Source organism: Hypomesus nipponensis, chromosome 9 (genome assembly GCF_054491055.1).
Source record: "Hypomesus nipponensis isolate SF chromosome 9, ASM5449105v1, whole genome shotgun sequence".
Lineage (NCBI taxonomy): Eukaryota > Metazoa > Chordata > Actinopteri > Osmeriformes > Osmeridae > Hypomesus > Hypomesus nipponensis.
The window spans coordinates 10,032,601-10,046,457 of NC_140369.1; the positions used below are offsets into that span (position 1 = coordinate 10,032,601).

The 13,857-nt window shown below is 41.9% G+C and overlaps 3 protein-coding genes across 3 annotated transcripts; 1 reads left to right on the forward strand and 2 right to left on the reverse strand.

The window, feature by feature from the left end:
* Window positions 1-899: 899 nt before the first annotated feature.
* Window positions 900-8,901, forward strand: LOC146272799 (sorting nexin-5). Its single transcript, XM_084704043.1, has 14 exons — window positions 900-1,056; window positions 1,393-1,506; window positions 1,704-1,811; window positions 1,953-2,013; window positions 2,144-2,271; window positions 5,693-5,776; window positions 5,866-5,940; window positions 6,030-6,060; window positions 6,857-6,944; window positions 7,058-7,097; window positions 7,176-7,262; window positions 7,352-7,441; window positions 7,628-7,693; window positions 7,811-8,901. The coding sequence occupies exons 1-14, from the start codon at window positions 1,051-1,053 to the stop codon at window positions 7,949-7,951; spliced, it is 1,119 nt and encodes a 372-aa protein (XP_084560169.1). The 5' UTR covers window positions 900-1,050; the 3' UTR covers window positions 7,952-8,901.
* LOC146272800 (polymeric immunoglobulin receptor-like) lies at window positions 2,603-5,597 on the reverse strand. Its single transcript, XM_084704379.1, has 7 exons — window positions 5,377-5,597; window positions 4,772-5,070; window positions 4,141-4,462; window positions 3,471-3,599; window positions 3,288-3,349; window positions 3,082-3,156; window positions 2,603-2,979 (listed from the first exon to the last, which is right to left on the reverse strand). The coding sequence occupies exons 1-7, from the start codon at window positions 5,426-5,428 to the stop codon at window positions 2,851-2,853; spliced, it is 1,068 nt and encodes a 355-aa protein (XP_084560505.1). The 5' UTR covers window positions 5,429-5,597; the 3' UTR covers window positions 2,603-2,850.
* Window positions 8,902-9,351: 450 nt separating the features above from the next.
* On the reverse strand, window positions 9,352-11,411 carry LOC146272801 (V-set and immunoglobulin domain-containing protein 1-like). The gene is made up of 4 exons (XM_084706356.1): window positions 11,292-11,411; window positions 10,236-10,547; window positions 9,808-10,095; window positions 9,352-9,535 (listed from the first exon to the last, which is right to left on the reverse strand). Exons 1-4 carry the CDS (start codon window positions 11,341-11,343, stop codon window positions 9,360-9,362), a joined length of 828 nt encoding a protein of 275 aa, XP_084562482.1. The 5' UTR covers window positions 11,344-11,411; the 3' UTR covers window positions 9,352-9,359.
* Between the last annotated feature and the right edge of the window lie 2,446 nt (window positions 11,412-13,857).

The following is a 13,857-nucleotide window of genomic DNA, read 5'->3' on the forward strand; positions in this document are numbered from 1 at the left end:
GGTCCTTTGGGCCTAAGGCATTCCTGAATGAGGCCGAGGAGGATTCTGAGCAGGGCGTCGTTAGACCCTTTTTACTGGTGCATGTGCCCCAGTACAACTCTGCTGTGCCCCAGTGACATCTAAGGTTTGAGTTTTAATAATTTACTTTAGTAGTCAATGCATGAATTTAGATTGATAATCCCGGAAAAAATAAACCTAGTATCCCAATGCTTGTAAAATCAAAGCAGTTTAACCGAAAACACAAACCGATGCATGCAGAATTCCATGTCAGCGCGCTCTTCTGAGCTTGCCAAATAGCCACTACAGCAAGTACACAGAAGTCCAGGTGTCGGACTCGGCACACATGTCAGAATTGATAGACTAAGAAAACTTTACGAAACTAAAGAAAGTTTCTAAATGATAGGCCTACCGATCATCTTATTTTGACTAAAACATAAAAACAATATTACATGAAGCTCAAAAAAACAGGAATTGCTCTCTCGAATGAATGCAAAAAAAAATCCGCACTGGTATTAAGTAATAGTCTGGCCACCCCATCCCCCACCCAATGTAACCACTGATAGCGTATTCTTTACTCTATATCTAAGGTTCATTGCAATGTCTCATATTATCTCATATTATCGTATTATCTCAAGTGGAAGTGAGCTGTCCGTGGATTTACTACTAAAAATAGTGGCACTGCTTTTGCTTGGTATGAAATCACTGCAAGTGGACATGCCTTTGTGGCTGTCTCAGAGGAATGATTTGGACTGTTCTGTACTCATTCCTGTGTGGGTGTGGCTGTGGAGTTACTGAGTAACACATAATTCACTGCCCTCTTTTTTGCCTGCAACAGCACTTTAGTTTGGGCTCTATTTCCCTCACTCGCTCACAGGACCAGTGTGCACTTTGAACTGAAGGATATCCTGTGCCTCATCAGCACAGTGGGATTATGTGAATTCTCTACTGCTTTTAGGAGACAAAATACCCCTGCTTTTATACTTTTATCAAACAAAGTGTTTTACCATTCAGGGAAAAGGACTGCACATCACGGTAGCTTGCCTTCTGAAAATGATGGTAAGTGGGATTTAGTGTACTACTGATAAGGCTTCGAAGTTCTACTGATCCTGAATGTCATGTGATAGGCTGCATGCCAGTGTCAGCCACATCATGAGTCCTTCTATGCCTGTAGGTTTAACAGAATTGAGTCGCTACAATATACAGTGTCCAATGTGTACTCATACCACATTTTCTATGTAGATATTGTTTCTATACAATAGTCATGAATGCAAATCCAGCTCCCTCTCAAGTCAGGTTGATGGCTTTATGAGTACAACATTACACTCGATGCTTGACCAGCCTGCTTACTGACCTTGTTTGGTGCCTAACATACAGGGATGTTAATTGTTTCAGGAAGAGGCTAATGAGGCGAGGTCGTCTGGGTTAAGTGTGAGCACCCACAGCATCAGGGTCACCGAGGCAGTGAGAGATGGGGACACGCTCACCTTCATCGTCATATCCCAGAAGGTGAGTGAGGGATCATACACTGTAGATTACCACAACTACAGCTGCTGTTTTCTCACTGATCATGTAAAAGCTGTGCCAACTGTGGTATCTATGTTGTACACACACACACTCATGCACACACACGCTTTTCTCGCTCTTTATCTAACTCTCCCTGGATCTCTGTTTCTCTCTCTCTCTGTCTCACCCCCTCCCTCCAGTTGTCTGGTACTGGGGAGTACCATGTGGACAGGACATATGACGACTTTGAGTGGCTGCAGCAGAGCCTGTTCTGTCCAGAGGGTGTCCCAGGAATACAGGGAGTTATTGTGAGTGGGACTTCTCCTGGTTTAACAACTGGACTCATAAACCTATAAACCATCCACCCATCTTCCACACAGTAGTCTGATGTGAAACATCACAGATAAGACACCGTTTCATATAAAGAAACATGTGATCTCTTCTTCCAGTTTCCTCCTCTTCCAACAAAGCCACAGGTGAATGCACCAGCCAAAGTACTGAAACAACTTGGTATGTATTTCTGAAAACAGATTTGCATATGCCTAAACCCACCTCCAAAAATGTAAGAACAAGACAGCACTTCTTCTGTAAGAACAAGCCAGGACTTCTGGCAGTGTCTGATACTAGTTTTACTCTGTAGGTTTCCTTGCCATGGGGAAGGATTGGCAGATATACTGCATGGCACTAGAGACCTATCTCCAGCAGGTGGCAGTCCACACTACTCTCAACAAGAACCCGAACCTGGAGGTCTTCCTCACCAGCTCAGAGGTACAGTGAGGTTGGCTTGTAGGTAGTTTAAAACAGTCCATTCCAACGCCCCTGGCAGAGTACAGTGGGTGACTACGTATGCAACGACTTATCAGGCTCCTCATCACTAACTAGTTCACTTTGTTTCATTGGTGTTTCATGTGCTTGCATAGCATACTTTTAGGAAGGGACTGAGTTGTTGCCTAAAAGGCCTTTGTAATTTCCTTTGCTCAACAACACTGAATGCAACCGAAACTGTTGGTAATATTGTGGTAAAAGGGTGACATATATTACTAAAACATCAGTTAAGTAAGTATAGTATATTTATAATGTTTAACCAATGTAACCAACAACACTCAATACAAAGTATAAGTCCTTCAGAAAACTTTCATTAATATAATTAAGAAATGGGTACAATACAAAATTGACACTTAACATCTGACATGTGACACCTGATGTCTGACAGCAGAAGGAATATTTACATATTGCATGGGTTTTTTGGGGTGTTTTTCTGTTGTTAATATGGTGTCAGAAATGCAGTGTACAAGCATGCTAGGTAGACCTGTGTACCTAGAAGAGGCCGTGTGACTGAGAGGCCCACTACTTCGAGGAGCTTGTGCTCATCTTGACAGTGGCATACTCTGTGTGTCCCTTCTGGTCCATCATACTCCCTGCTGCTCTCCTTCGACCTTCGATGTGGACGATGGTGGAATATGTCAAAATGTCCTCCTTCCAAGGGAGACAAGATTGCATACCATGTTAAAGAACAAAGTATTTACCTCTTTGCTATTTCTATCTCTTAAACACATCCTACTTTAAATGTTATCTTACTTTTGCAGTGTGGGGTGTAGCCATCCTAGTATCTGAGTCATTGTGAGCGCTTGTGTCATTGACAGATTGATCATCCTAAACAGATATGATGGAACAGCACACACAATAATCACAATCACTCATAGAGGGTGTATTGTTTCTGAAAACGTTTTTCCTCTGAGATCAGATTCCTTCTCTGGTCAGCAGATCCTCTGGAGTTTTGTTACCTCTCTTCTCTCTCCTCCTCCTGTTTTGCTCACACCATCTTCATCCACTGTTGTTTTCCTACCTGAGGTTCACAATTCAATTCAACAAGAAGCTGCATACATAGTTATGACTGCTATTTTAAACAGGGCATCCTAGTGGACCTATGGATGTGCTATATATAATTTTTTAAGTTTGGTATACACCTTTGTTTTTCATGTACAAACACACAGCCACTCCAGTGATAATAAGTATTAAAGGAAGGACCACAAAGATGGAAATGATGAGCTCTGATGGAGGTGGGGTATGTTTGGATGCGCCTCCTGTGTTTTCACCTGTTAAAGAGGATGATCACATGACAACTTGAATACGAGAGCTCAAACAGACACTGACATTTTTACAATGACTGTGCACATGTGCATTTCTTTTAGAGAGAGTGGTATACTGAATCAAAGGAGGTGCCCATCAGCTTGGCATTAGTGAAAAACTCTATGTTTTAGAGGAGCTCTTTTTGCAATTTAGAAGGCTACAAGGAGTCTCTTTATGATTTACGATGACCATAATTTATATTTGTAAAGAGGAACTAAAGGATCAACAACTATATTTGCAGTACACTATACTGTACCTCTAATTCAGTCACAACTGGGGTTTATTTAGAAGTACCTGTACATTACAGTATGTACTAACATGTATTTAACTTGTACTTGTTCATCGTTTACTAGTTGCTTCAAGAGTTCCTCTGGGAATACATTTTAATGAAGCACATTGTATTTATATATCTAAATATCTAATAGGAACAATATACGCATCATGGAACACTTATTGTTTTAAACAGTATACTGGTGTATGTTTTACTAAACTAATGTAGCGTATTACCTTCAACACTTAAGAAAAAGTCTCTGAGCTGTCCATTTTCCATACTGCACCTATAATATCCCTGATCCTTCTGAGTGAGATGTGAGAGGAGGAGTGTGGTTTCATTAAACTCCACTCTGTCTCTGTAGAGATCACTCTGAGTTACAGGCACCCAGGGTTTAGAGTCTGGTGCAGTGAACTCCCATTTGAGGCTGACTGGTCTGGTGTGAGGTTCAGTACAGGAGCAGAGCAGGAGGACAGACTGACCCGGTGATTTAACAATGTTCTGTGGAGTGCTGGGCAGTGTGCATGCTGTTGAAACACAAAATGATTGTTCATGGTACTTGCTGGAATGCCTCAAATGTAGGATTGTCAAGCAAAACTACAAAGCTATGATCATTAAGAATGCTCCAGTCACACAACAAAATGGCGATGCTAGGGAGTCAGGTGGTTGAACGGTGAGGGAATCGGGCTAGTAATCTGAAGGTTGCCAGATCGATTCCCGGCCATGCAAAATGACATTGTGTCCTTGGCACTTTACACTACTTGCCCTGGGGGGAATGTCCCTGTACTTACTGTAAATCGCTCTGGATAAGAGCGTCTGCTAAATGACTAAATGTAAATGATGCTAGCAGCATCTCTTACCACGAACAGTGAGGTGAACGTCTCTGAGCTGTCCACTCTGGGTTGTGCACCTATAAAATCCCTGATCCTTCTCAGTGAGGTGTGATAGGAGGAGAGAGAGGTTCCCAGGTGTGGTCTCATTAAACAGCTCCATTCTGCCTCTGTAGAGATCACTCTGAGTTACTTGTACTGTAGTGCGTTGTTCATTGAACTCCCATTTGAAGCTTGCAGGTCTGGTCTGAAGGTCAGTACAGGAGCAGGGCAGGAGGACAGACTGACCTGAAGACACAGTCATCTGTATATTCTCCTGCCCAGACAGAGTACAGCCTGAAGTAAAACAGAACAGTAACAATCATTATATTATATTGTTTGGATACATGCAATCAGAACCCATTTAGAATTCTTTCCCATTCATAGACGTAAATGGTTACAAATAAATGTACTGTATATTCCATTGTATATTAAATAAAACATAACATAATCACATGACATTTATTAATGGTGCATTGTTTGTAAGGGAAAGCGCAGTGTTTGTAAGGGAAAACGACTGCCTCATTGAAAATTCTTTCTAAACCATATCACTGAGTCATTAGTTGTAAAACTAATGTTACACAAAATTGTTATTAGACTTACCTTCACTGCCCGTTAGCAGGAACAAGTTGACCAGACAAACAGAGAACCACATAGTAGCTGTATCCTTGTGTTGATCCAGGAGAATCACTGCTGGACTTAGTGAAGTGAATTTTAAAATAGAGATAGAAAATTATGGATCTTGTTTCAACATCCCTGTTGCGTTTTTCAGTTCTCAAACCACATCGACCAACTGTAATTTCATCATTTCTCCTTTTCTAAAAATAATGTTGCATCTCACGAAAATGAAGTAATGACAAACAGCAAACATCTCTACAACACCCATAAAACATTGATAAGATCAGCCTGTGTGCTGCAGCCTCCAGGCCGTCAGAGGGTGAGGAAGGGGATCTTCAACCGTCTCAGCCATGCCATGGAGGGAATAAGGAAAGAAAGCCACAAGGTACCTCAGTTCTAACATCATCATACCCTGCACCACACTCACACCACACTGGAGGGATCTGTAAATATCATCTGTTTCTCTCTTTCCAGGATGTGGATGAGTTTTTTCAGACTGAGCGTGATAACAACCTCACCCTCACGGGCTGCTCCAAGTCTGCAATGGAGGCAAGTACTCTGCCCTCACACGCACACACACACACACGCACACAAAGTCACGTGTTTACATTTGTGCTGATCTCGTTGTCTTTCTTCAGAAGTTCCTTGATGTGGTGATGACTGAACAAAGTAAGAGATCATCTTTGCTTCCTGTCAGAAATATTAACCTATCAAGCATTGCACAGTCAGTCGGTGAACAAGTTTAAGAAAGCTTTATTGCTTGCGGCTGGCCCACAAGGAGACAAAAACATCACACACCATTGTGCTACAAAGTTTGTCCGCTAGCATGTTGCGCTAGCTAGCTATTTAAGCAGAACCGCTCTTTACATTGGTTAAGACAAAGGCATGCAAATGTTCCATTGCTCTTCTTCATTGGCTCCTTGCAGACCTGGCGCGCGCGTGTGTGCGTGCGTGTTACAGTGTGTGTGCCTTTTGACCCCTGTAAGCTTGACCACATGATTCACCCAACACAGATAAGGCCAGACATCTTTTATGGCCTCTCCAGTAAGAGAGTGGTCAGCCCAGGTCACCTTGTTTACATATGCCTCGTGTTCCCCAAAGTTCAGATTTGGGGGTAGGCCTCTCTCTACACACAAGAAATGCTGAGCACAGAATCATTCTTATACAGGATAAATGTGTTACATCTTCATTTTTCCCAACACTTCCCCTAATGCAATGTGAGTCAGAGAACATAATTAGGTGGTGACAGAAAAAGGTTTGTTTAAGGAACTTTCAATGTGGCATATGTGCGGCAAGATCCTAAGATTTATATCCGTTCTATTTATTGACTTCTTGACTGTGTAGTGAATTTGTTTGTGAGATAGACAGTTTACTTCTGTATGCATTGTGTATTTCTGTGTTGTGTTAGTAATTGACCATGCAGTTCCACTGTACTTCATTTACACTGTACTTCTACTGTCTTCAGAAATCTCTGTAGCCTGTGGACACTTCTCTGCCTCACTGCATCTTTGTGTAGAACATCAGGATGACTCCTTGGCCCTGGCCTTCTCAAAGTGAGATTCCTAGAAAACCATAATGGCTGACAGTATATGGCACAACTTGCATCTTATATGTACATAATAACAGTTGAGAAATGTACTGACTGACAGTCTATTTCTCCTCACAGGATGTGTGTTAAACTGTCTGAGGTCATTGATTCAATGAAGGTAAGGGGTATTTTTCTAGTATTTCTTGTACAGTCATATCCATAGTCTGTATCTTCAACTCAGTGTGTGTTTGGTCAGAAAAACCTGGACAATGTAGCTGAGAACGACATGAGCACCCTGGGTCTGGGTCTGGACCTGGATTCTCGCTACCAGGAGGCTGAGAAGGTTAGACTGTCACTTCTAAACTGTCATCACCCCTCAGTCGACCAGAGTTTTATACCCAGACAGACATGTTTGTGTCTGTGTTTGTGTAGGAGATGCTATTCAGGAGGACCTGTAAACTGGTGGAGTTGGAGACAGCCAGCCGGAATGCAGAGAAAGCCAAACCTGTAAAGAAAGCCACTGTAAGTCATGAGCAAGACACTGAGATGGACTATTGCAGTTCTTCAAATGTCCAACAGGTGTCAGTAGGCCCAACACAATACTGAAATGAGCTCAAAATTGGAGCCGTTGCTTAATAATGCTGCCAGTGGATTTGCTGAACATCACCCGAGCAACTGCATGATTGAATGTTTGTGTTCCTGGTACAGATGGAGGAGGTGAAGAACACAGTTGAGAAGGAGTTTGATAACATATCTGGTGTAGCCAAACAGGAGGTAACCTGGACTTTCTATTTCCAGATTTGGCCATTCAATTTTCCATATATGCTCAAGTGTACAGTCCATATTTCTTCAATGTTTTGTTTGTGTGTTTCTGTGTTCTTGTGGTTGCAGATTGGCCGCTTCCAGGCCGCTCGTGTGATAATGTTGCGCCAAGCTTTGACCTTGTGGTGTGAGAAGCAGCTGCATACAGCCAGGGAAAGCTCCACCCTCTACAGCCAGCACCTGCAGGCTTTCAGAGACATGGACGAGTGACTGCAGAAGGCAAACACACACTTCTGATCACTATGAAGCCTGAATGTACACTGTAATTGTTACCATTTACTGCTTGATTTTATACAAACAGGTGCTAAAACAAATATATCAGAATCCTCACTGCCAAGTATCTTAGATGATTTGAAGCAGTTACAGAATGCGAGTCCCACACGCACTAAGGAGAAGGACAAGGCAGGGGCATTAACAGGGGCGGACTGGCCATTGGGGATACCGGGGGAATCCCCGGTGGGCCAACGGGGTTGGGATATAGACTTATATATTGGGATGTTCCAAAATACCGGCCCACTTCCATCACCAACTGGCCCTCCCTCTGACATTGCCGGCACCTCCAACTATTTTCCATTTTACACAGCTTGAACACATATAATTAGCTCTAAGATCATTTTTAAATCACTGACTGACTTTTATACTTCTCCTCGCGATCTGTATTCACACTCATGGTGCTTATTTTTCAAAACAATTCTGAAGTGTCTTCTGAAATGTGTTCTTACGGACTTCGGACGTTCAACATAAGAAAACATATATATGATGTAATTTCTTTGTAATCATCCAAAATAACGTTAAGTGTATGGGTTTTTTCCAAGTAAGCCACTTATTGGTCGATACGTGTGATGCACTGAGTGGTCGCCGTGTAGTGAATGGGCCGCGCGCCGTGTATTGAGTGGGCCGGTCTGACAGTAACTCCCGGGCCACTTTTCCCCCCAGTCTGCCCCTGAGCATTAGCCTGTCTGCCCATACTACTGCAGTGTCAGAGATCCTGTGAAGCTCTCAAGCCTTAACCACTTCAGTGGGGTCACAAAATAACGTCATCAATTGTGTTAAACTTGCATGCCTATGTGTGTTTCTCAAACTTTCCTTCTCGCTCTCTATTCAGTCTGAATGCTCACCCTGTTAATTTTTCTATGTTTATAAAATAACTGTTTTCTGCTTATGTTTTGTGTGTCACTAGTGTTATGGTGTTTTTACCGTTTGTACTGTAATTTGCTTCTAGATTTAGCCTTTAGATGGCATAAAATATTATTCACTGGGATGTCCTTTTCAAATAAGTGTAACTAGTATACAAACCCCAGCTAGCAAAATTACATTCCAGGACATGACCTCAACATTATTTTAGTTTCCACAAAGTCATGGTTACTTACCTGTGGTGTCAACTGACAAAAGTTAGTACTCCTGAATAGCATCTTCTAGAGTCTAGACAAGTGAGACTTGAGGGGAAAGTCACAAACGTCTCTGTTACGTTTCTTGTTAGCTGGGACTGCATCCAGAGAAGTAAGCTAGAAAAGGACTGGTTTTAGAGAGCATATGGACATGGAAGTAAAGTAATTAAGTAACTTGCAAAAGAAAAGAAGAGGAACAACAATCACTTAACCAATGCTGTTAAAACATTTTATTGTATTTCTACAGTCTCAGAGTAATTTTCATAGATAGCTTTAGAGAGATCATTCTGGTTGCCCTGTTGCTTGGTGGATGTGCCCCTTGTTTTCAGGAACACACCTAAGAACACCAAATGGAAGATCAGCACTGCCAACAAAGCAAAGGGGATGTACTGAGGTGGTGGAAGACCTGGTCAAAAAGAAATAAAGTCATAGTTTAATAGTTTTCCAAGATTCTCCAAGGTAGTTTTACTGTCAGATATGACTTACATACAGTACACCACATGTCCAAGAGTATGTGTACAACTGACCATCACAGCAATATGAACATTGACCCATTTAAAATAAATTGGCATTAATATGGAGTAACTCCAAAGGTGTCACAATATGTCATGAAAAACTTGTTATAAATAGTAGTGTTGTATGTTTTAACTAAATTACTAAACTAATGTAGTGTATTACCTTGAACATTTAAGAAAAAGTCTCTGAACTGTCCATTTTCCATGCACCTATAATATCCCTGATCCTTCTGAGTGAGATGTGAGAGGAGGAGTGTGGTTTCATTAAACTCCACTCTGTCTCTGTAGAGATCACTCTGAGTTACAGGCACCCAGGGTTTAGAGTCTGGTGCAGTGAACTCCCATTTGAGGCTGACTGGTCTGGTGTGAGGTTCAGTACAGGAGCAGAGCAGGAGGACAGACTGACCCGGTGATTTAACAATGTTCTGTGGAGTGCTGGGCATTGTGCATGCTGTTGAAACACAAAATGATTGTTCATGGTACTTGCTGGAATGCCTCAAATGTAGGATTGTCAAGCAAAACTACAAAGCTATGATCATTAAGAATGCTCCAGTCACACAACAAAACGGTGATGCTAGCAGCATCTCTTACCACGAACAGTGAGGTGAATGTCTCTGAACTGCCCACTCTTGGTTGTGCACCTATAAAATCCCTGATCCTTCTCAGTGAGGTGTGATAGGAGGAGAGAGAGGTTCCCAGGTGTGGTCTCATTAAACAGCTCCATTCTGCCTCTGTAGAGATCACTCTGATTTACTGGAACCCAAGCTGAAGTGCGTTGTTCATAGAACTTCCATGTGAAGCTTGCAGGTCTGGTCTGAAGGTCAGTACAGGAGCAGGGCAGGAGGACAGACTGACCTAAAGACACAGTCATCTGTATATTCTCCTGCCCAGACAGAGTACAGCCTGAAGTAAAACAGAACAGTAACAATCATTATATTATATTGTTTGGATGCATGCAATCATGACCCATGTAGAGTTCTTTCCCATTCATAGACATAAATGGTTACCTGAAGATTGCAATTGTTTGCAAGCATTATTGTTTGGATGCATACAATGTTTTCACAATCATCTCAGAACCTGTGTTGTTTTACCATCCACAGTCAATTTTAGTTCTTGTCTTCTTTACAGATCAAACCATTTTATAATGGAGTAACATGATACATGATCAAATTAATATTGGCATGGATGAAAAAATATGTGTATGTGCTAGTGTAATTGATCATTCATCTGCCTCCTGTTTGCTTATGTTTTCTCCAAGGGTCCAGCTCCCCAGACTTTATCCAGTGTATTTAAGCCCTCACTCTTCTGTCAGTAGTTGGAAAATTGGCTTTTTCTCAGGTTTAGCTTTACAACACTATGTACAAACTACTAGACCTTGTGGTTTGCATCTGAATCCACAGAACCCTGACAGTCACAGTTTTTGGATAAAGTAAAACCCAAATAAACAATTACAGTATGGTAGGTAACGTATGACAGTTGATTACGTAAAGTAGCAGATGATTTGATCCAAAGCAACAGACAAGTGGTGTAAATGAAATGTTAACCAAACCAGATTGTTACTCATTACTTTAAAGTTTTCTTTGTATTATTAACATGAAACATGATGCCTAGTATTTAAAAGAAAACTGAATACATTTTTAGGCTTACCTGTATTGCCAGTAATCAGGATCAGGTTGAAGAGACACACAGAAAACCACATGGTAGCTGTATTCTCATCAATTATCAATTATGTTGATCCTTGTATCGAAACAATGCTGGACTGAGTTAATGTGTATGTGTGTGGTAGTTGATAAAGAGAGACAGAAAAGGAAATAGTTTATTCCAACATCTCTGTTGGCCAATACATGTGATTACCAGTCTAGTTTTTGCAGAAGTTGCAATGTTCTTTAAATAAGACATAGTTATCTTTGTTGGTGTTTGCATATTTGTGTTTGCGGGGGTTTAACATGTTACAGTAATTAAAAACGTATAGTATGTCTTGTACTATAACATCCCTAGTGTGTATTGTCTACTCATTGTGTGTGTTCAATCAGAAAAAAATTGAAAGTGTAACTGAGAACAATGTGAGCACCCTGGGCCTGGAGTCTGGAGTCTGGGTCTGGAGTCTGGGTCTGGAGTCTGGGTCTAGAGTCTGGGTCTGGAGTCTGGGTCTGGAGTCTGGGTCTGGAGTCTGGAGTCTGGGTCTGGAGTCTGGAGTCTGGAGTCTGGAGTCTGGGTCTTGAGTCTGGAGTCTGGAGTCTGGAGTCTGGAGTCTGGGTCTGGAGTTTGGGTCTGGAGTCTGGGTCTGGGTCTGGGTCTGGGTCTGGGTCTGGAGTCTGGATCTGGGGTCTGGAGTCTGGAGTCTGGGTCTGGAGTCTGGAGTCTGGAGTCTGGAGTCTGGAGTCTGGGTCTGGAGTCTGGAGTCTGGGTCTGGAGTCTGGGTCTGGAGTCTGGAGTCTGGGTCTGGAGTCTGGAGTCTGGAGTCTGGGTCTGGAGTCTGGAGTCTGGAGTCTGGGTCTGGAGTCTGGAGTCTGGGTTTGGAGTCTGGGTCTGGAGTCTGGGTCTGGAGTCTGGAGTCTGGAGTCTGGAGTCTGGAGTCTGGAGTCTGGCTCTGGAGTCTGGAGTCTGGAGTCTGGAGTCTGGAGTCTGGAGTCTGGGTCTGGAGTCTGGAGTCTGGGTCTGGAGTCTGGGTCTGGAGTCTGGAGTCTGGGTCTGGGTCTGGAGTCTGGAATCTGGAGTCTGGGTTTAGATAATAGAGGGTGACCTATATTGAGGTATATTGATAGTTGTTTGTTTATTGGGCCATGGTATATTGCTTGTGTATATTGATATGTCAAGTTGAATGTTTCGATGAAGGTAATATTTTTACAATTGGCGTTATGGTTTGAGGCTTTATGTTAACTGTGAAAGCAAATTCTGTTTGGAAATATTTACAAATGAGGAAGAAGTGAGGGTTTGTGTAAGTGATTTTGTAAGCCCTTTTGATGTCTCATTGGGTGTGCCTGCCTTCGGCAAGAGCACAACCTTATTCTCTCACATATAGCATATATTATTTTTGCCCCACCAAAGGATCCCTCAATATTTGGACTACATAGACAACATCGTTGTCAAAATGTTTGTCTTAGTCACGATTGCGTTGCTTCTATTGGGGTTTGAATTAAGTTTTTGTGGCGAAAGTGAAACTAACGATGGCTAACTTTCTAGCCACAGTCAGTAACGTCATTAACGTTAGTAACGTCAGTAACATCACAAACCTCACAAACGCCACAAACGTCACAAACGTCACAAACGTCACAAACTTACACTTTGACATTAGTTTAGCAGCTCATTAACTTCCGGGAGATATACATTTACATGTAGTCAATTAGCAGACGCTCTTATCCAGAGCGACTTACAGTAAGTACAGGGACATTCCCCCCGAGGCAAGTAGGGTGAAGTGCTTTGCCCAAGGACACAACGTCATTTGGCACAGCCGGGAATCGAACTGGCAACCTACTGATTACTAGTACGATTCCTTAACCGCTCAGCGACCTGAGGATAAAATCAATAATATAAAATAGCTAGGCTTTACCTAAAACGACAGACAGCTACAGAAATGCCAGCAAAGAGCAAGCAAAGAGGCCAGGTTAACTATTTAATAATTTTTCTGCATCCAGCAAACTTCTTTTCAATTAGCCATTTCCTCCTAAACAAATGTCAAGCTTATTTACGTTTTGGGGGGCATATTTTCAGTTAGGAAATGATACTGTTTGAATCGCAATTCCATCTGAAATACTGCCAGTGACAACGTTGTTAGGATAGCTTGTTTCAAAGGGGGTACAGCTGGTTTCAAAGGGGGTTCTTAGTGAATGAATGCAATATGAGTAGACTATATGCTTGAAAATAACACTATAAGGGAAAAACTTGAGGTGACGTTTAAGTCATAGAGTTTAGGAAAATGTTTACACCAGATTGCCCAATATCTTTGTTTGATCCAACTTTTCAACTGGCTGCTATAGCTTATCACTATAGCTTATCACAATAGCTTATCACTATTGCCTCTTGCAGGGGACATGAGAAAACAACAGTTTCATTCTACACTTCACTTTTTGTATTTTGAATAGTAAATGAGCAACAACAAATGTATGCTTTGAAATCTATGCAATCTTTATGAATAATAAATACGCATTTTTATATAAAATATACAGAAATATCAGTTGTAAATGTCACAGTTAATAAACAGACCCATCTGCAA